Below are 22112 nucleotides of genomic sequence, written 5' to 3'. Positions count from 1 at the left end.
TGCTAGGTTCACAGCAACATGGAAATTCTGTTGCTCTGGTATATGATCATAACTTCGAGCCAGCGATGGTCAGTCATGGTTCTAAAACCCCAAATAACAACAACAAAATCCATATTTCTGAATCAATATGCATTTCAAAAGCACTATTCTATTGTAAGCCATGGGTTGGCGGTGTGTGTGTGTGTGTGTGTGTGTGTGTGTGTGTGTGTGTGTGTTGTTTTCTTTTTCTTTCCTTTTTATGGGGGGAATGTGGAGGGCAAGGGGCTCCCTTTCATATTAATCTAATTGTGCACAGCCCAAGCACATTTTACCACGCAGGGAGATGCCTTAGTGTCCTTTCCCTACCACACACTCCTGCCTCTTTCATTCTCCCCTTCTCATGTCAGAGGATACCCCCTCCTGCGCCCCCTCCCTCCGGCCTACACGGTGGGGAGATTCCCAGAAGGGTGATGTATTCTGCCTCGCTGCTGAGGAATGCACCGTCCCTTCACTTGGCAGCAAATGAAAGTGGGTATTAATTTCTCTAAGAGCGGGTAGAAACCAAGAGCGAGGCAGCAAGAAGCGCACCACCCAAATCTGCACGTAGGACGCAGCACGCTGCCGCTTCAAAGGAGAGAGGCAGAGAAAATGAAAGCGAAGAGGAGAGTCTCCGGACTTGACGTCCCTGTGCTTTGCATCATAGGTTTTGGATAGAGATGCGAGAGGTTCGGGCCTCCGAAGGGAGCTAAATTATGCAGCTGCAGGGACGCCAGGGCCTCCAGAATAGGATGCTTCGTTTAGATTTTGCACAATGCTATTGAAGTGCTTATTTTCCTCCTGAAGAGACACAAACAGATGCAAACTTCTGTAAACACTTTAGAAATGAATTCAGTGAGTTTGGCCTCTCAGCAGTGCTCAATAGCTGACAGAAAAATGTCTAATTAGTGCAAGTGGAAATAATAGGGCCACTTGGATTCCTTCCATCCTCCTCCAAGTCTCGTTCTCCAAGAAACTCAAAGGCCCTTTTGTCTGGCAGGTCACCCTCTCTCGGGCTTTTGTGCTCCAATCTATTAAGAGTAGAAGGGGAGAAAATAGATTAGACAATGTTCCCTGCTCAAATATATGGCGTGTTCGTTCGGGATGCAGAATGTGCCTACAGGTGCTGGGGGAGGGGCTCCCTGGTTGGCGACAGCTTAAAAGCAATGCGCACGCGCAGGAGAGAGCAGGAAGGCTCTCTTTGAGGAACCAGCTTCCCGCTTACTACGTGAACACCGAGGCTGCGTGGCTTCATTTTTCTTTCCCAGTCTCAGAAAGCGTTAGTCCTCAGGGTCGGTGAAGGGACAAAAAAAGATGAAAAGACCTAAGAGGTTTTACCATTTTCCTAGAGAAAACTAGATTCGACCAACCATTTCTGTTTGAGCACTGAAAATTCCACTGCAGCTTACACAGGAGGGGCTGGGGGGGGGGTCGCATGGGGGGGGGGTTGAAGAGCGTGCCTTTGCAATGGGTTTATATTTTGTCACACAAGAGAATGGGGCTGAGTGACAGATTTTTTTCTGCCTCTTGTTGTTAGGCAGCCACACTGTGCGGAAGACTCGAAGGAACGTTTTCCATTGGTTCGGAAACTGCAAATAGGGACTATCCACATTTCCAAGAGGAGTTCATTTGGTGAGGTTAAGTCAACTGCAAGGGCAACCCACAAGGGCCAAGGAGGGATACACCTCGGTTGTATCTCGGCTCACCCTGCCTGCATGAGGCCCTACGTTTTACCCCCCAACACCACAACAAACAGAAGCGTCCCCAGATAGCTGTGGCTTCCTCTCAGGGATTGTATATTTTAGACTTTGGTTTAAATGATTTTAAAAATATTTTTATTTGCATACATACTTTATACTCTACTCTATGGATTATTATAAAATAAAGCTGTGATCACTTCCTGTCCTTTGGGGATCATTTTCTGTAGATTGTCCGTGTAGAGCGCGCTTGTTAGCTTTGCTTTGTGCTAGTCCTGTAAGTTTTATCTTATCGGAGGGTGGGTGTTTTTGTGGATGTCTTGAGTTTCATTCCATGAAGCAGCTCAACTGTCTTGAAGGTAGCTTATAAACTTCCAGCTCCTGACCAAAGGTCCCTTCCTCTGAGGCTGTGTCTCCTCCCTAAGGCCAGACCTTCCAGAACAGGCAGTCCCCTGCTCTGCCAAGGATAAGACTTACAGAAAGACAAGCTGTCTGAGACCTAAACAAGGCTTGAGTTTGGACCCCCATGTAAAAAGCCAGACACATAGGTGTGGGGTTATGATCTCAGCCCTAGGGGGGTGGTAGACAAGAAGGAACAAGATCCCTGGGATTTACCGGCTGATGCCTCTAACCAGTCAGTGAGCTGCAGAATCAGTGAGAGACTCTGCTAGGAAAAAAAAAAAAAGGAAAAACAAAAGCAAACAAAACAACAAAAACCAAACAAACAAAAAAACAAAGTTGAGACCAGGGAGGAATATAACTGGTCTAGGATGTTGACCTCTGACATGGATACATGCACACCTGTACAAATATGAACACACATGTGTAAACATGTATAGACACATACATGAGCACACAAAGAGGTTCTGTACTGTGCTGATGTCAGCACCAGTCACAATAGCAGAGAAGGAATTGACCTAGATATGTGTTGATGTACAAATGGAAATATAGCATGTGTTATGTGCATCCAGTGGCATGTCACTCACCCTTGACAGGGGAGGGGACTCAGTTTTATCCCATGAGGATGAAATTTGAAGAAATCATACTAACTATAATGTCACAAGTAAACCAATGCCATATGACTCCACCAGATAGTTAAACCAATCAAATTCTTAGCAACAGGGAGCAGAATGGTGCCTTCAGCAAAGGGGAGTTATTAAATTTGTTCTTTCAAATTCTAAAGACATATATATGTATATATATGTATATGTATATATGTGTATATATGCATATATATACAACTGAATTTTGTACTTTAGAACTGTGATTGTAGATGCTGAAAGATATTGAAATGGAGACTGACTCCAATTTGGCTCTGATGCATTTGGTTTGTAACTTTAAAAACCATGTAACCTCCCTTTTAATTTAAGTTTTAAAGCTACCACACAATTCTGATAAGATGGTACACGAGGGTTTTTCAGAAACCAGATGTTGCCACAAAGACAAACCCACTGTTATTGATGAGGAGAGAGTGAGGACCACATCTGGAAAGCAGGTTGCCTCTGAACCTGGGTCCTGGGGATGCTCAACTGCCTGAAGTGTAAGTGGAGCCCAAGGGAAGGTGAAAGGGCTGAGCTGTGGGTGCAGCATCAGTGTCCATCATGGAGTACCCTCCAAGGCACAGAGAGATGAGCAAGCTGACAGAAGGAGAGTCGTTCTGAGCAAAATATGACAGGCCAGCAGTAGGAGAAACGTCAAACGAAACCCTATGACCTGTAGACAGTAGGTAAAGTTGCCTATTGGAGGACAGTGCTTACATGGTACCCATGGGAACACTGCTCACTCAGACACTGGCCTTATCTGACAGAAATGGGCATACATAACACTGTCAACTGGCTTTTCCGTCTTTGACTCTATGCTTTAGGACATTGAGATAACTGTACTCATTATGGCATTTGTTTCTCGGCATGATTGTTGAGAAATAAAAGCTCAATAACCAATCAGTTGCAGCTTGCCATTTGTGGATGGAGGGAACAAGGCTCAATCAAGCGAGCTCACAAAATAGTGTACATAACCCTGAAGATGAAGACGGGACAATAAAGGAGAAATGTGGCTTCGAGATTGGCCTCAGGGAGGTGGGGAGCTGAGCAGATGGGTCATCTGTTGAGAGTGAATACGGCTCCTACAGAGAACCTGGGTTTGGTTCCCAGCACCCACATCAGATGCCTCACAAGTGTAGCTCCAGGTCTAAGGGGTCTGATGACCACTTCTGTTTCTGTGGGCACCTGCACGCACGCGCAAGCATACACACACACACACACACACACACACACACACACACTTCTTCCCATCCTACAGCAACAGGTAATTTCTCTCTACTTGTCTTAGTTCAGACTGAGTGGTTACTTTCCCATGGTCAAGGCCATCTATGACATGACTGCTCTCAGGTTTACCACATTCTGGAGGAGCTAGGGGTGGAGAACGATATCAAGTAGTGAAATGCACATGCGGTTGCTTCAAAGACAGGGGCATGGACTACGGTGGCTTTTAAAAGAAGGGTATTATTGTCATGAATATCCAATAAATAATCTCTCTTCCTACATCCTGAGAAAACTGGAAGATATTAATATAAACATATATATAGAGAGAAAGAGCAACAGAGACAGAGACAGTACACACACACACACACACACACACACACACACACACACACACACCATGTTCCATGCATAAATGTTATTTTCTGTGCAGTGCTATATAGATCCTGAAATGGAAAGCAAAATAAAAATCAGAAATCAAGCCACGTAAGTAAGTACCATAGCACTGCATGGACCAGATGTAAAAGACCTGCGTTACTCAGTGATTTGTTTTAGTCGGCTTTCCATCACTCTCAGGAAATAAGAGAAAAACGGCTCACAAATATAAAAGGGTAGTTAGCTTCACAGTTTTGAAGGCTCTGGTTCACCGTCCATCAGATCTATAGCTTTCGGGCCTTTGGCGAGCATGCTCAACAGCATTGAGTATGGGCAACATGTGCTCCACTCTTGGCCAGAAGACACAGGAAGATAAGGGCGGGGCCTACAGTCTTCCTTGGGAGCACACCTCCAATGCTGCAAGGACCTTCCACTAAGCCCTACTTCCAAAAACTGTTCTAGCACATTCCAATACCCAAACTAGAAACCAAACCTTTCCTGCATAAGCTTTGGAGGGTGAAGAGAAAATTTCCCACGCAGAAGACAGCACAGTGTTGAGCCTGCAGAGCTGTTGCTGGAAGGGTTTGACAAGCAGCCCTTTCAGTGAGAGTGCATCTTTTCTTACTGTAGACAAGAGAAAAAAAATCTGACATAGCCTAAATGTAAAGACTTATTTTTATCATTATTTTTTAGTGTGGTGTGTGTGTGTGTGTGTGTGTGTGTGTGTGTATGGTGTATGTATGCCTGTATAAGGTGGGGTATGTGTGTGTATGTATGGTGTGTGTATGTCTATGTGTAGTATTTGGGGGGTGTATAAGTGTGTGTAGTGTTGTGTGTGTGTTGGTGTGCTGTGGTGTTGTACGGTGTGTGCGAGGTATGGCATGTGTGGTGTTTGTAATGTATGTATGGTGTCTGTGGTGTGTTGTGTGTGTATTTGTGTGGTATTTGTGGTGTATGTATATGTCTGGTGTGTATGTATGGTGTATGGTATGTGTTTGTGTGTATTGTGTGTGTATGCGTGATGTGTGTGCATGGTGTTTGTGTTGTTTGTGTATGTGTGGTGTGTGTGGTGTTTGCGTTGAGTGTGTGGTGTGTGCACTGTGTGTGGTGTTTGTGTTGTGTGTGTGCTGTGTGTGTTTGGGGTGTGTGTGTGTGTGTGTGGTGTAATTATCAAGTAATTGGCATCTTTCAGATTCCTCTAGCTTCCTTAAGGTAGAGTGAGCCTAAAAGCTTGGTTGGTCTGCACCTGGCTCCCCTGTACTCACCCGCACTCAGCTCCCAGGCCCGGGTCTGCGCCTGGCTCCCCTGTACTCACCCGCACTCAGCTCCCAGGCCCGGGTCTGCGCCTGGCTCCCCTGTACTCACCCGCACTCAGCTCCCAGGCCCGGCTCTGCACCTGGCTCTCCTGTACTCACCCGCACTCAGCTCCCAGACCCGGCTCTGCGCCTGGCTCCCCTGTACTCACCCGCACTCAGCACCCAGGCCCGGCTCTGTGCCTGGCTCCCCTGTACTCACCCGCACTCAGCTCCCAGACCCGGCTCTGTCCCTGGCTCCCCTGTACTCACCCGCACTCAGCTCCCAGACCCGGCTCTGTGCCTGGCTCCCCTGTACTCACCCGCACTCAGCACCCAGGCCCGGGTCTGCGCCTGGCTCCCCTGTACTCACCTGCACTCAGCTCCCAGACCCGGGTCTGCGCCTGGCTCCCCTGTACTCACCCGCACTCAGCTCCCAGGCCCGGGTCTGCGCCTGGCTCCCCTGTACTCACCTGCACTCAGCTCCCAGACCCGGCTCTGTGCCTGGCTCCCCTGTACTCACCCGCACTCAGCTCCCAGGCCCAGCTCTGTGCCTGGCTCCCCTGTACTCACCCGCACTCAGCTCCCAGGCCCAGCTCTGTGCCTGGCTCCCCTGTACTCACCCGCACTCAGCTCCCAGGCCCGGCTCTGTCCCTGGCTCCCCTGTACTCACCCGCACTCAGCTCCCAGACCCGGCTCTGTGCCTGGCTCCCCTGTACTCACCTGCACTCAGCTCCCAGGCCCGGGTCTGCGCCTGGCTCCCCTGTACTCACCCGCACTCAGCTCCCAGGCCCGGGTCTGCGCCTGGCTCCCCTGTACTCACCCGCACTCAGCTCCCAGGCCCGGGTCTGCGCCTGGCTCCCCTGTACTCACCTGCACTCAGCTCCCAGACCCGGCTCTGTCCCTGGCTCCCCTGTACTCACCCGCACTCAGCACCCAGGCCCGGGTCTGCGCCTGGCTCCCCTGTACTCACCTGCACTCAGCTCCCAGGCCCGGCTCTGTCCCTGGCTCCCCTGTACTCACCCGCACTCAGCACCCAGGCCCGGGTCTGCGCCTGGCTCCCCTGTACTCACCTGCACTCAGCTCCCAGGCCCGGCTCTGTCCCTGGCTCCCCTGTACTCACCCGCACTCAGCTCCCAGGCCCGGGTCTGCGCCTGGCTCCCCTGTACTCACCCGCACTCAGCTCCCAGGCCCGGGTCTGCGCCTGGCTCCCCTGTACTCACCCGCACTCAGCTCCCAGGCCCGGGTCTGCGCCTGGCTCCCCTGTACTCACCCGCACTCAGCTCCCAGGCCCAGCTCTGTGCCTGGCTCCCCTGTACTCACCCGCACTCAGCACCCAGACCCGGCTCTGTGCCTGGCTCCCCTGTACTCACCTGCACTCAGCACCCAGGCCCGGGTCTGCGCCTGGCTCCCCTGTACTCACCCGCACTCAGCACCCAGGCCCGGGTCTGCGCCTGGCTCTCCTGTACTCACTGGCACTCAGCTCCCAGGCCCGGGTCTGCGCCTGGCTCCCCTGTACTCACCCGCACTCAGCTCCCAGGCCCAGGTCTTGTAAGCTTAACCTCTTTGAGTCTCCAGGTTTCCCTTCCATCAATGGGAACAATAGTGGAATCTACCTGGGGAGGATTGCTGTGGCAGCTGAGTGGGTTATTCAGCGCCACGCCTGATGCCTCGTTTTGTACGTCAAGGGTTAACTTAGGAATGGGTAGCCTGTTGAGGTCAGAAATCACTTACAGGCCTTTTCAGGCTTCACCTGGGAGCAAATGTGCCCAGAAAAGGCCCAGGCAGGTTCGGTTCAGAGTATGAAGAAATGTTAGGTGGCTGATACAGTTACTTACACTGAGCTGTGTGGCCACAAGATCACAGGACTTTAGCCGTAACACCCTAACACAGTGGCTCTCAACATTCCTAACACTGCGACCCTTTAATAAACTTCCTCATAAAATTATTTCCGTTGCTTCTTCATAATTTTGCTACTGTTATGAACCACAATGTAAATATCTGTGTTTTACCAGGGTCTTAGGCAACCCCTGCAAAAGGGGGTCAAAACCCACAGGTTGAGAACCACTGCCCTAATAGATGACAATGTTTTCTATAGAAATTCACCTTGTTTCCTTTTATTCTTTTTTCTTTTTTCTTTCTTTCTTTCTTTCTTTCTTTCTTTCTTTCTTTCTTTCTTTATTTCTTTCAAAGAGGGTCACTAGCCCAAGTTGACCTCCAAGTTACCATGTAGCTAAGGATGACATTGAGCATTGGCTCATGTCTGGTTTATACAGTGCTGGGCATCCAACCCAGGCCTTCATGTGTGCTAAGCAGCCACTCTGCCACCTGAGACCTAGCCTTATTTTCACTTCCCACTCCTGTTACTTGCAAGTCATAATTATTTCCTTCCCCTCTTTGCTTATAAATATGTATGTGTGTTATTTGTATTAGCAGGATAATAAACATCAAATTTGAAATTTTTTATCTGATATACTGTTTCTTGATTAAAATATATGTAGTAGGGGTGAGCATGATGCTACACATCAGTAATCAAAACAACTTAGGAAGCTGAAGCCGGAGGGAGGATCAGGAATTCAAGTCAGCTGATGTCAAACATATGTGTATAGTTTGCCAGCCGCTCTTCCTGTTGGACCGGCTCCTGCCACAGAGCAGGGTCATTCTGCCTTTGTTAGGAAGGCTTCCTTCTGCAGTAAAGGGGCAGGTGAAGTGAACGCCAGGTCAACGAGCTTAGCCCTAAACGGGTCAGCTACCCTCAAGGCTCAGGGATCATTTCAGGAGAAGGAAGAAGAAGCATTGTAAGAGCCAGAGGCAGTGGACAGCTGCGGTGAAACAGTATTTTCTGGACATGGCAGTGCAGTTGCACACATGAGCTTACCGCAGCTGTGACTACATATATCAGGCGCCGTGACTACATATACAAGGCCTGCATGAGATCGGGCTAGCCGTAATCCCAGCGTGGATGAGGAAGTGAATCATGAGGTTCCAGCACCAGCTGAGGGGATATTCACAATGGATGGATGGTGGGGGGGGGGCGGGGTTTGAGTGCGGGGCCGGACAGAGATTAAGGTTTCTTCGGGGATGTAGGCCCCTGGCCTCGCTCCAGAGGATTGTCCTACCCCTGTGCACACTAAGTGGACTCAGTGGCTTTAAAGAAGAGCACATGAAGGAAGAGTTGGGAGGGGGGGAAGTTGGAGGAGGGCAAGGGGGTGGAGTTGATGAAATCACCTCATGTGCATATATGAAATTCTCAATTTCTCCTGTGTGTGTGTGTGTGTGTGTGTGTGTGTGTGTGTGTGTGTGTGTATGCGCACACGCTTTCATGCATGCAGTAAATGAAAGTAGGTGTTACTTTCTGATGAACTGATGAGAAAGACTCTCACTGATATAATGATGCCTAAACCAAGAAGGCCAAGAACAGTGTGTCTAGCGTGAGTGATCTCATTACTGACAGACAGACAGAGAGGGAAAGAGACCAGGCAAGACCAAGGATCAATTAATGTCTGTGTGTGCACAAAAGGGCACACACCTGCTTAAAAGGGCTAACCCAAGTCGTTATCAGGGAGAATGGGGAGAAGGGAAATAAATCTAGTAAGGAGTGGGGAAACTTTAAGCCTGTGCCCCACTTTTATATTGTTTTAATTTAACAAGAAACATGCACTTCTCACCAGTATGGCTTTAGACATAGGAGATGGAGAAAGACAATGAAGACAATATTATTTTGTCAACCGAATTGAACTCTTCCTTAATTATCTTTTTCTTCTTGTGATTTTTATTGCTTACTGTGGTATGCTTTCCCTCCCTCGCTACAGGCTTGGTTGTTTAATTAAAAGTACCTAGATGGCTAGGCTTGGTGCGTGCGGGGCGGGCTTCTCTGGGGGCCTGCGGTGTTGTCTTGTTCATTGTGTCCTGTGGCTGGCTTCTGCAGGCGGCCTTGCGAGCCTCCATCCTGGTCCAGGACTGCGCTGCCGCCGCCGCTATTGTCTTCTTGATGGACCGGTTCCTGTACGGACTCGACGTCTCAGGAAAACTCCTGCAGGTCGCCAAAGGCCTGCACAAGTTGCAGCCCGCGACGCCCATCGCCCCGCAGGTGGTCATCCGCCAAGCCCGGATTTCAGTCAACTCAGGTGGGCTCCATCCCTTGGCGCCGGCTGGTCCCCTAGCCCGCTTGCTTCCAGCTACTTGACCTCTCAGGGCGCCGGCGGGCACCGACGGGTGCCACCTCTGCCGCCCCAGCCCGCGCTGCCCCTGCCCAACCCCACCCCCACCCCCGCCTCTCGGCAGGCACAAAGGCCTGGCGTAAAGGGTTTCAGAGCCAAAAGCAGTAGAGAAAATTGTGAAAGGGTGTGGAAAATACTAATTGGAGCCTTTGTCTGCTAACAAATCTGTCCCGCTGCTTTCAAACAGGGGCATCTGAATTGCTATACTTCGGACCAAGAGCCTTTAAAAGGCAGATTAGAAATCGACTCTTTTCTCTTAGCTCTCCTGTCTCCTTTCTGTAGGGCCACTTGACTAAGCCAACAATGGAGCTGACAGCCCACTGAAGCAATTTGAGGGTTTTTCATCATTGAGAACACCGGTACAGTACCTGATTAGGGCTGAAAGTATCTTTTTTTCCCCCTGTCACTTTGAATGAAATGAAAACTGAGGCTGACAGGCCAACTTAAGATGTAGAAGGGGAGGAGGGGTGGGGTGAGGGCTGGGTGTGTGACAGCACAGCCCGCTCCCCCCCACACACACATCTAGAATTATTTGAATTACTCATAATTTGTAAATTTAGAAAGGTGGAGTGAAAGTATGAAACCAGAAGTCGAATCACCCCTTTCAAAGAGGAAACAATCAGCCCTCCTCCCCCACCTCTGCCCTCCCCCGCCTTTTTTTTTCCGGGGGTGGGGGTGGGGGAGCTTGGTTTCAGCTATTGCTGGTATTTTATTTACTCTGGTCTGTAAGAGGTTAACATCTCTTTACTTCATTTCTTTTGAAAGGGAGCTGGAGTAAGTAGGCTAAATGGGACAATTGTTCCATGCAGAAGGGACAGAGATAAAATAGCATGGGAAAAAATGGCACAGGGAGATTGTCTTTTCGAAAGCCCAGGTCTGGGCTGGGACACAGCTCAGCATAGAGCCTGTCCTATGTCAAGCCGGAGTCAATCCAAGCACTGCAAAAGCTCAGACCTGCTCAGGAAAGTTAGGTGTAGAAATTGTGTCTGTGTATTATTCTTTACTTTTTCAGTGTAACTCAAGAGAAAGCTGAACACTGGGGGAATGTCTCCTTTCAGATGTCCCTGAGGCATTAACGGTGTTTGGGGCATGAGAGAAATCTAACAATAAACGTGGCTTCTGGTAGTATCCAATGGCAGTGGCCTTGGCAAAGCTTGCTATGGGGGGAGGGAGGGGCAGGGGAGGGGGGAGGGGACAGAGGGAGGGGGCAGCAGGCAGTGAGATCAAGAATGCTGCATGCAACAGCAGAGTTTTAGTGCAGGTGCCCATCAAGTTTCGCTTTCTTACAAGAGAGTTATGTTTCATCTTTTGCAAATGCAGATTTGCTGTGATATGGTATGGAAAGAGAAGTCAAATGGTAGGCAAGTGTGTCCACAGCTTTGTCTCTTTTTTATGTTTTTACATTTGTTCTTTTATTAATTTAAAAATTTTTATTCTTTACATATGATACATCCAGACTGAACACACATGCATACACACATACACACACACACACACACACACACTCCAAAATATATTCTAGATCTCAGAATAGCAGATGTCAGGGAGACAAGAGAAAACTCCTTGGGCCTACTGCTCAGCTCGCTCAGAATCAGGAAGCAAGCACTTTAAAGCACAGATGTAGAAAAAGTCACAGAGCTTTCTGGTTCCAGAGTGATAGAGGACTGAGCCAGTACAGAGCTCACATAAATGCTGTGAAGTAAAGATTTTTAAGTGCTTGTGGCAAAGTAAGTACTCAGAGTTGGAGCCTTAGACTACTGCTCACAACACAAATGTCTAATGGCCTTGTGTTGGACATACTCCTAAGTGAAGGCGCTGAGGTCTGAATCCCTGTGCAAAGACCAAAGACAGAACCCCGAGTCACATAGTCATGCAGAAAGGCGGGATTCTTAAGGCTTTGCACAGCCTGTGAAAGGAGACATGGTGCCTCCCTTAGCCACTGTGCGCAAGTTGCCAGGAAGCTTGCTGTCAGCCCAGGCTCTGGCCTGGAGACAAAATGCACAAGCCAACCTCCTAAAACAAAGAAAGATCCAAGTCCATGCCAAAATGGGAGAGAGGAATCCAAATTTACCTGGCCCACAAGGCTAGGGATGTCATCAAGTTAAAAAAAAAAAATATATATATATATATATACACACACACATATATAGTGATTCAAGAATGGTACTTCTGAGGAGAAAACTAAGTACAAACTGTGCTGTGAAGGAATAGCCATATACCAGGCCATAGGATGCTCACAGCAGAAAGACTCAGTCAGTCTTAAAATTAGTATGTTCAGCTGGGCGCAGTGGCACATGCCTGTAATCCTGGGAGGCAGAGGCAGGTGGATCTCTGTTAGTTGAAGGCCAGCTTGGTTTATAAAGCAAGTCCAGGACAGCCAAGACTACACAGAGAAACCTTGTCTTGAAAAACCAAAACCAGCCAAACAAAATAGTATGCAAAAAGAATATGATGTAGCAACAAAAGAAAATGGATTTACTAATTTGAAAAAAGAAAAAAAAAACAAGCCACTAAGTAAATCAGGTGTACACACTGTCTGGATCAAGCCAGTAATACTAACACCAGGGAGTTGAAGGTAGAAAGATCAATTTAAGGCCAGTCTGGGCTATGAAATGCAATTCCAAAAACAACAAACAAAAATAGCAGTTGAATTTACAGATCAATAAAATTGTCAGCAGTTAGTTACCAAGGGTGAATGGCCCACACAACAAGCAGATCACATATGTGCTATTGAGGTTTTGTTTTGTTTGCTCCATAGATAAAGGTTAAAGAATTTAATCATAAGACAATGTCTAAAGCAGTAGTTCTCAACTTGAGGGTCCCTACCCCTACAGGGGTCATATATCATCAGATATGCTGCATATCAGATATTTACATTAATGATTCATAATAGTAGCAAATTTACAATTATAAAGTAACAACAAAATATTTTTTTGTGGTTGGGGGTCACTGCAGCATGAGGAACTGTATTAAAGGGTCCCAGCATTAGGAAGGTTGAGAACCACTGGTCAAGAGAGAGCCAGTAAACCCAGACTCTTCGTGGGTGGACTAGAATTCTGGCATTTCAGGGCTGAAAAGGACGACCAACTGCCAAATATATAATTGAGATCATGGCAAGAAAACAAGATGAAGTAAAAGGGAGAAACATTTTAAAAATAAATAAACAAGTTTCAAAAGTTACGCAACTGCTGGGCAAGTGTCAATCAAGTTTTCTAAGTGATCACTGTGGCCTTCACTCAGTCTTCCTTCAATCCGTTCATTAAAAACTCAGGGATACTGGTGCTCCGGAGCAGTGTTGCCTGCCTTCCATGTGTCTGTGGCTCCCTGGGGATGTGATAAAATAGGAGTTCTGCCTATCAAGGTCTGGGGCTGATGCACTCTCTGGGGGAGCCAGGGACCAGCTAACATTATGTGCTTTCTGTGCCCCTAGCTATGTAGCTGGTAGCAGTCTGAAAATGGAGATGCAGTTCCTAGGGCAGGTTCCCTAGGTGGGCCAACCCTGGACCTGTGTTCCTGCAACAGCTCTAACAGCGGAGGGAAAGAGCCAGAACCAAACATTCAACTTAAGGAACATACTGATGGTTAAGAGAGATGGAAATGTGAAGGGGAAGTCTGAAAGCTAAAAGAAAATTCAACAGCAACAACAACAACAACAACAACAACAACAACACCACATAAGCATAAGAGGATTTACAGATGGACAGGACATTCGTCATAGTTGAGTGGAGATTGGGGTCTGACTTTCACACAAACTCTGGTGCCCCATATTTGACCATGACCACCTCTCCATGGATGGGGAGGCCTGGTGGCACTCAGAGGAAGGATAGCAGCTACCAAGAAGAGACTTGATACCCTATGAGCATATACAAGGGGAAGAGGTCACCCTCAGTCACAGTCATAGGGGAAGGGAGTAAGGGAAAAATGGGAGGGAGGGAGGAATGGGAGGATACATGGGATGGGATAACAATTGAGATGTAATATGAATAAATTAATAAATTATATTTTTTAAAAAGAGGATTTACAGAAGAACCAAGAAAAATAGATTCAGAAGTGAGACAAAACTGGACCTAGTGTGGCAATACTACGCAAAATGAACAATGAGAAAAACTTAAAGAAACAGGAAGAAAAGGCAAATCATTAACATGGGAAATATAATCACATTTGTCTAAAATCATTTTATAAGAAATAGTCCATAGTGGGCTGGAGAGATGGCTCTGTAGTTAAAACTACATACTGCTCTTGCAGAGGACCTGCGTTAGTTCCCAACATCCATATTAGGTGGCTCCCAACTTCCTGTAACTCCAGCTCCAGGCAATCTGATGCCCTCTTCTGACTTTTGTGGGCACCTGCACTCACATGCATATGCCCTGCCCACCCCCACCTCCAACCCCCAAATACATACACATTAAACTTAATTAGAAAGAAAATATCCTTGACAGGCATAGTCACACACACACACACCTTTAATTCCAACACTGGGGTGGAGGGAGGCAGAGACAAACAGATCTGTGCATTCCATGCCTCCCTGGGCTACACAGCAAAACTCTAACTCAAAACAACAATATCATGAACCAAAAATCAAACCAAACCAATATATATATGTATATGTATATGTATATATATAAGAAACAGTCTAGAAGAAAAAGAAGAAATACTCTAGAAAACAATGGAGTCAACACATTTTAGAGACCAAATAACTTGAACCTACATACAAATTTTAAACCAGCAATATTATCACTTTAAAAGTGTGAGCAAAGCAGACATTTCGGAAGATGACTTTCCTAAGGAGGAAATTGAACATAGAAAGATGGATCTTTCACCATGCAAACTAGACAAGGTACACAGTGTCTATTAGACCATATGTTGCTGCTAAAACAGGTCACAAGGCCAGCTCATGGTCAGGGAGAGGAAGTGAACTCTGGGTTCTACTTCCCAGTGGTGGAGCATGTGGGTGGAAGGCAATGCCGCAGTCTTTAGGAACGCAACCTGATGGAAGCGATCTGCGTGGCCAGGGAAAGCTGTAGGAGACAATGACATGAGAGGCTTTTTAAAGTTTTTTTTTTTTTTTAATGCGTGTGTATGAGTGAGTGTAGGTGCCCATGGAAGCCAGAACTTGATCTCAGATCCTCCTGGAGCTGGAGTTATTGGAGACTGTGAGCTACCTAGCATGGATCCTGGGGCCTGAAATCTGGGAGAGCTGCAAGTGCTTTTAACCCAGCGGTTCTCAACCTGTGGGTCACCTAAGACCATCAGGAAATACAGATGTTTACATTGCAATTTATAGCAGTAATAAAATTACAGTTATGAAGCAACCATGAAAATAGTTTTATGGCTGGGTTCACCACAACATGAGAGATTGTAATTATTATTGTTGTTGCTGTTGTTGTTGTTGTTGTTGTTATTATCACTACTACATAAATCCAACATTATTGGAGGCTGAAGATTTAATGTACACTTTATGCAGAGAGCCATAAATGGCAAACCTATTTTACATTTTGCACAGCATCTGACATATGTAATTCCTGGCCTGATTTTAAGGTTTGAAAAAGTGGAGGAGTCACAATACATAGATTTAAATTCATCAATAATGAAGCAGTATATTAAAGGGTCACAGCGTTGGGAAGGTTGAGAACCACTGGTTTAACCACTAAATCACCTCCTCAGCCCCATGACAGTAATATTCAAATGAAGAGTAAAAGAAGCATGGGGGCGAAGTGAGGGTGGTGGCAAGTCCTGGAGACATTGGGAATAATGACATTCCAGGCCAAAACAGTTATGAGTTTGATAACCTAGGTGTGAGAGGTAGGCAGAGAGATCACAGCACCCCCAAGAAAGCAACAGTGACAAGGTAGGATGGGAGGAGGAAGAAGAGAGAATTCAAACACGATCACAAAGAGGTAGAAGAGTCCAGACTAGGTGGGGCTTCGAGTCAGTTGGAAGAGGGGATGGTCAGAGGACAAGTTATTGCATTTCCTGCTTATGGAAAACAGAAACCCATAGGTAAGGTCCTTTCCACGTCATAGCAACCAACGTAAGTAAAATGTTTTGAAAAATAATTATAACTCTAAATCTGGAGGGATAGGGAGGGCTATTGTGTAAATTGTGCTGTTTTGGGGCAACTATAATCTTTTCTGGTACAGAGAGAAGACATACCACTTTTTCCAAGGGTTTGCCTCTGCTACCTAGCTTTCTCTGTATTGGTGTGTGTGTGTGTGTGTGGTGTGTAGTGTGTGAATCTAATTGCCTCTTCAGATACTATCTAACTTCATATATGCTGTAGTTATTGATTTAAATGTTAAATCTGAATATTTCCAATTAATGGCGCAGACCCCATAAGAACTCATCACTCCTAGAGCAAGAAGTATCATTAAGTATGTGCCTGTTTGGAACCAACACTGTGGTGTGTGCTTGCTTCTTTTCAGGGAAACTGCTGAAGGCAGAGTACATCCTGAGCAGCCTAATAAGCAACAATGGGGCAACCGGTAAGCTTTGGAAGTTGTAAGCATTTAAGTTAGCAAGTTTTTCAAAACCTGGAAAAGTTTTCAGCTTTTGAGTTCAGTGGGCTGAGATACCATGGCACTTGGCTCTTGAAATTTGTGGACAGCTCCCAGAGGAAGTCAGGTTGGGATGTGGATAGTCACCACATGCCTTTCATTTGTGGCCACCAGCAGTGAGCCATGGTGCTCATAAATTCTGTCTTCTACACTATACACATACCAAACAAACCCATGTATACATACAGACACATATCCTAAACAACACCCCACAGCTCATACCCACACACACCCTACATACATACACACACAGCAACTAGGAAGATAATTGTGTGACAGAACAGTGAAGAGCCCAATTCTGTTTTTTACCACCCATTGGGCCAGTTGAGAAAACAGAACAAAAAGAATAATAGAGTACATAGTACAGTATATAAATGTGAGAAAACGTCATAACAAACTCCCAAATTGCAGAATTAATATATGCTGATACAAAACTGAAAACCCAGCCTACTTGTCCACAATCTCCAGCCCAGCTTCTCAGAACTTTGCCCGCCTCACACAATAACCACCATTAAAAAGAAAAAAATCAAAGCCACTCACCACTCTCTTTACTCAGCCAAATGGCCAGCTGGAGTGTCACTCGGCTCTCCCTAGCAAGTCTCATTGCATGGGTGACGAATTTTTTCATAAGAGTTTGGTCTGTGCAGAGTCATCACCTTCAGTATCCAAGCTAACCTTGTACAATTGGAGCTGATCCTGCAGTCCATGAGACTGACACAGACAGTGGGTGACATTGTGTGTAAGGTACTCTGGGGTTAGGAACCATCCAAGGCAATGGCACTGAATCTCGGATCTGAGAAAGGAGATGAACTCCTAAGAAGCCAGAGGAAAGGATCCCAGGTAGGGTGAGGTGAGTACAGGTACATGAAGCAAGAGACACAGATGAGGGCCCTAGGGATCGAGAACTGTCGATGAAACAGCTGTGGACCACGGGGATTGGAGATGCCTCTCAAATCTAAGTCATGTGTGTTCATGAAGACATCTACGAAGTTAAGTTTATTTTACCAGGCCATTTCCTTATTGACTCACTCCAGGCAATGTCTTCCTTTTTATTTCAGGCACCTGGCTGTATAGGAATGAGAGTGATAAGGTCCTGGTGCAGTCGGTCTGTATACAGATCAGAGGGCAAATTCTGCAAAAGCTAGGTACGGACGTCAATCATCATCCCGCTCAGAGTTCGCGTACAGAGGCTGGCTACAAGAATTTACTGTGGAGTTTTCTTATTATATCTGGCTAAAACTGTCACACCCTACTCCCTTTAGTCATCCTGTTGAGAAGAAAATGACATTAAGATATCAGGAGCTAACAGAAACCTACCTAACCCCCCTTAGAGGAAATGGGATGTTGTTCTCTTAAGGTTTCTTCAGGCTGATTTGGGGCAAATAATACCTTAGAAGGGGCCAAAAACAAATTGGGGGAAAGCCGGGCATGGTGGCGCACGCCTTTAATCCCAGCACTCGGGAGGCAGAGGCAGGCAGATGACTGAGTTCAAGGCCAGCCTGGTCTACAAAGCGAGTCTAGGACAGCAAAAGCTACACAGAGAAATGCTGTCTGGAAAAAAAATTGGGGAAAATGGTTAAGCAAGCCAGGGATTGCATTTGTGGTCCAGTTTCTAAATGCTGAGACATCCCAGGCTTAATAGGAGTCCTGTGTGAGACAGACTGAAATGCTGGACCAAATGGGATCAGAAACTTTCTACAATGCTATCGGGTAAGCTGTCCCATTCTCATGGGTAACAGCAACTAGGGTGCCTGGGGCTGGAACAAGGAGGATAGAGGATGTCAGCGTGCAGCATGCTAAGAAGAATGAACCCTGTCAGTCTGACGCAGTGTCAGTGTCTGGGTCTTTTGTTCTGAAAACATAATCTCTCACAAGCATTATACAGTTCTAACATACTCTCTTGGTCTACAGATGCTTATTTTCATCGGGAGGTAGTTATAAGTTATTATTGGTCTTATACAGACAGAAAGCTAGGTTGGACTCAGGAACATCTCTCTTTTCCTTTATCTTTCTTTTGTAGGTAAGGAGATAGGAGCTGAAAAGAAAGAAAAGCGGGATATAGAAATATAGAGGGATGATAGAACAAAGGTAGATGGCTGAACCTACTCCTTAACTCAAGGCCTTAATTGTTACTCACAAAGAAGGTTATTTTTAATTCATTGGTATAGAATTTTGTATATTGATGCAATCATGGTCATGTTAAATACTAGTCTAATTTTATCACAAGAATATATGCTCTAAGTCTAATAGATAGATATGACTCTATAGATATATAAGGTAAAATAGTTAAATAGGATCTCCAAAAGCCTCAGAGACCTACAGAATATGGCATTTAAAAGATGTTTTTATTATTCTAAAGATTCTCTTACACCAAGACAGGTCAACTCCTGGCAACACGCAGCTGACCTCAAAGAAGATGATAAGCATCAAAGAGCCTCCTTATGAAGTTGGCTTCAAATGTAGCAAACCAGCCATTGGGCAAAATATCCTCATTTCTGTCACAGACAGAACTCTGCCTAAAAATGGGCAAGCTTAGATGCAGGCAGAGTCAACGGCCAAACTTTGCCAAGACAGTGTAAGCAAGTCCTCAATAGTTCCTGCTTCTCTAATTTGTCTGGCAGAGATATTGGGCAAGAAGGCCGAAGGTGATGCTCCAACGCTTTCGAGAGTGTTGGGTGACTGTTCAGGCAGTAAACTGTCTTAGTGATTTTTTTTCATTTTGGAAACTGCTAACCTGCACTACCAGTTCACTCAGGCATTTAACTATTATTCCTTCTCAAGTTTCTGATGGGGGTTGAAAACCATATAGTTTAGTCTTACAATCAAGTATAGCTGGTTAGGGCACAAGATCTTTTTAGATCAAGATAGATGATTTAAATTAATAGAGATGAGATATGATAGATATTGATTTTCAATCAGAATTTTAGACCCAACAAGATAGGAAAGATGTTTACTTTAAGTTTGACAAATACAAATAGCCAAATCACTATGAATGTAACATTTGTATAACTCATGATTGTCCCATGGTTCTTCCTGTTGTATGAAGTTTGTTTTATTCATATGTAATAAGATAAATGTATATGTTTAAAAAAAGAAACATAATTAAAAGAAAGATACCAGGAGCTGAGTTGAGCATGTCTGTGCACACTTGTGTAGCCTACTCTGTAGACTGAGGCCAGTCTGGCCAATGTAGTGAGATCTCATTTTTTTTTAAATCCCATAATACTTAAGAACATTAATAAAAGCTGGGCGCGGTGGCTCACCCCTGTAATCCCAGCACTCGAGAAACAGAAGCAGGCAGATCTCTGTGAGTTTGAGGCCAGCCTGGTCTACAAAACAAGTCCAGGACAGCCAAGGCTACATAGAGAAAACCTTGTCTGAAAAGATAAAGAACAAGGAGGAGGAGCAGGAGGAAGAGGAGGAGCAAGAGGAGGAGGAGCAGCAGGAGGAGCAGGAGGAAGAGCAGGAGGAGCAGGAGGAAGAGGAGGTGCAGGAGGAGGAGGAGGAGGAGAAGATGATAATGATGATTATGATGATGATTAATAAGAGAGAATGCTTTTCCTGGTTTGTCAGTGAAATTGTGGCTGGCTGTTCACTGACGTTGGTTACTCATTCACTCCTTGGAGTACTCAAATTTTTGGAGCAAATTTTTCAAACCCTAACTAGACTAAAATGTGAACTAAAGTATTTGGTTTTTATTTATTTATTTATTCATTATTATGTATATACTGCTCTGCCTGCATGTACACCCATAGGCTAGAAGAGGGCATCAGATCACACATTATAGATGGTTGTGAGCCACCATGTGGTTGCTGGGAATTGAACTCAGGACCTCTGGAAGAATAGTCAGTGCTCTTAACCACTGAGCCATCTCTCCAGCCCCAGTATTTGAAATTTTTAATAAAAAATAGCAACTATTGTTCATATAAATAGTGGAAATACTATAAAGTGTGAAAGTGTGTGTGTGTGTGTCTGAAAAAGAGAGAGAGAGAGAGAGAGAGAGAAAGAGAGAGAGAGAGAGAGAGAGAGAGAGGCTGTGCTGGTTAGTTTTATATCAACTTGACACAAGCTAGAGTTATCAGAAAGGAGAGAGCCTCAATTAAGGAGATGCCTGTATAAGACCAAGCTGTAGGCAAGTCTATAGGGCCTTTTCTTAATTAGTGATGGATGGTGAAGGCCTCGCTCTTTGTGGGTGGTGCCACCCTTGAGCCAGTGATCTTGAGGTCTATAAGAAAGCAGGCTTAGCAAGCCATGAGGAGCACCCCAGTAAGCAGCACCCCTGATGGCCTCTGCATCAGTGTCTGCCTCCAGGTTCCTGGACTGTTTGAGTTCCTGTCCTGACTTCCTTCAGTGATGAACTGGGAGGCAGAAGAGTAAGCCAAATAAAGCCTTTCCTCCCCATTTTGCTTTGTTCATGCTGTTTCCTCAAAGCATTGGTAACTCTAATTAAGGCAGATACCAAATATATGACAATTCTCACAGTTTCTTGGTGATGTGGGAAAGTTATTAATATACAACCAAGTGGAAGAAACAAATTACTTTGTCAGTCTAATCTAACTTGAGTCTTCCTAACAGGACCCAATGACTCCTCCTAACATGTTAGATTTATAATTTCTTTGTACTTATTTATTTTATTTATTTATAAATGTAGTTATTTATTAGTTATTTATCTGCACACTAAGACGCGGATGCTAACAGTCCATCCCTACTCTTGTTTTGTTTTTAAGGCATGTGGTATGAAGCGGCAGAATTGATATGGGCCTCGGTCATAGGATATTTGACACTCCCTCAGCCAGATAAGAAGGTTATGTATCTACATGCAGCATCTGTCCTTCCTGCTCATCTTTAGATAGTTGTCTCTTTACAATGCAATCAACTTCATCATGTGTCAATTCCGTCTGCACCGTCTAATGTATTCTACAGAAACACAGGCCAGGAACATTTAGGAACATCCTTCTGTGTTACAGTTAGATTCTTGGCCTATAATGGGTTTCTGTAATAATTTTTAGCCATCAAACCCTAAACTTAGCGCTCTGCTCCCCTGGGTCTATCTTGTCACATATTTATCACTTGATTCGGTGACAAAGCTGGGATGGCCAAAATACTTATGTATAAAGTCATTTTCCTAAGAGTCAAGTGAGCAGAAACTTCCTGTAATTGTTTATGTAGTGACATCTTCAAGAAACTAAGAATCAGCCCTCGCTTTGCTATTGGTACTTCCGTTCTCTGTGGGACAGTCCTCTTGTTATCTGAAGCCTCCATTTCCCAGAGCTCTGACATTGATGGTGAGGCCTATCCTACTTTACAACACAGTGAGCAGTATGAGCTCTCTTCCCAAGTCAATTATTCAGGCCTGTTAGATGGATCAATTAATGCTGATAACCCATCAGAGCCACTTCAGAGTTCATGCTCATGCCTTGGGATGTGATGCTTCCTCCATCCTGGAAGTCGAAGATGTCTCCACTGTTGCAGCCACAGAATAACAATGAGCAGATAGTTCAGGTGGAGTAGAGTCCTTGACTGTCGGCCAAGAGAATTCCACTCTGACTTGTTTGTTTTCCTTACAGGGCATTTCCACATCACTGGGTATACTGGCAGACATCTTTGTTTCCATGAGCAAAACAGATTATGAAAAGTTTAAGAACAGCCCACAAGTTAACTTGGTAAGTGTCAAAAGCATGGTTCTGAGTGCTATCCCTCC

The 22112-nt window shown here is 45.6% G+C and overlaps 1 protein-coding gene across 6 annotated transcripts in view; it reads left to right on the top strand.

Annotated features, from left to right (window-relative positions):
- The window catches only part of ALPK1 (alpha kinase 1), a 103241-nt gene that overhangs the window by 67033 nt on the left and 14096 nt on the right, over window positions 1–22112 (top strand). For 5 of the 6 annotated variants that reach the window (XM_084757271.1, XM_084757273.1, XM_084757274.1 and 2 more), the window contains 5 exons: window positions 9566–9764; window positions 16280–16339; window positions 17470–17556; window positions 21139–21215; window positions 21979–22074. In XM_084757271.1, the coding sequence (XP_084613397.1) occupies window positions 9566–9764; window positions 16280–16339; window positions 17470–17556; window positions 21139–21215; window positions 21979–22074 (519 nt within the window). Of the gene's footprint in view, window positions 1–9565; window positions 9765–10184; window positions 10217–16279; window positions 16340–17469; window positions 17557–21138; window positions 21216–21978; window positions 22075–22112 lie in introns of those variants that run through there. The other variant, XM_084757276.1, reaches the window with a different exon arrangement.

Source organism: Acomys minous (genome assembly GCF_964271855.1).
Source record: "Acomys minous genome assembly, chromosome: 14".
Taxonomy (NCBI): Eukaryota; Metazoa; Chordata; class Mammalia; order Rodentia; family Muridae; genus Acomys; species Acomys minous.
Note: the sequence above shows the minus strand (reverse complement) of the source record. Positions and strands in the feature narration are given on the sequence as shown.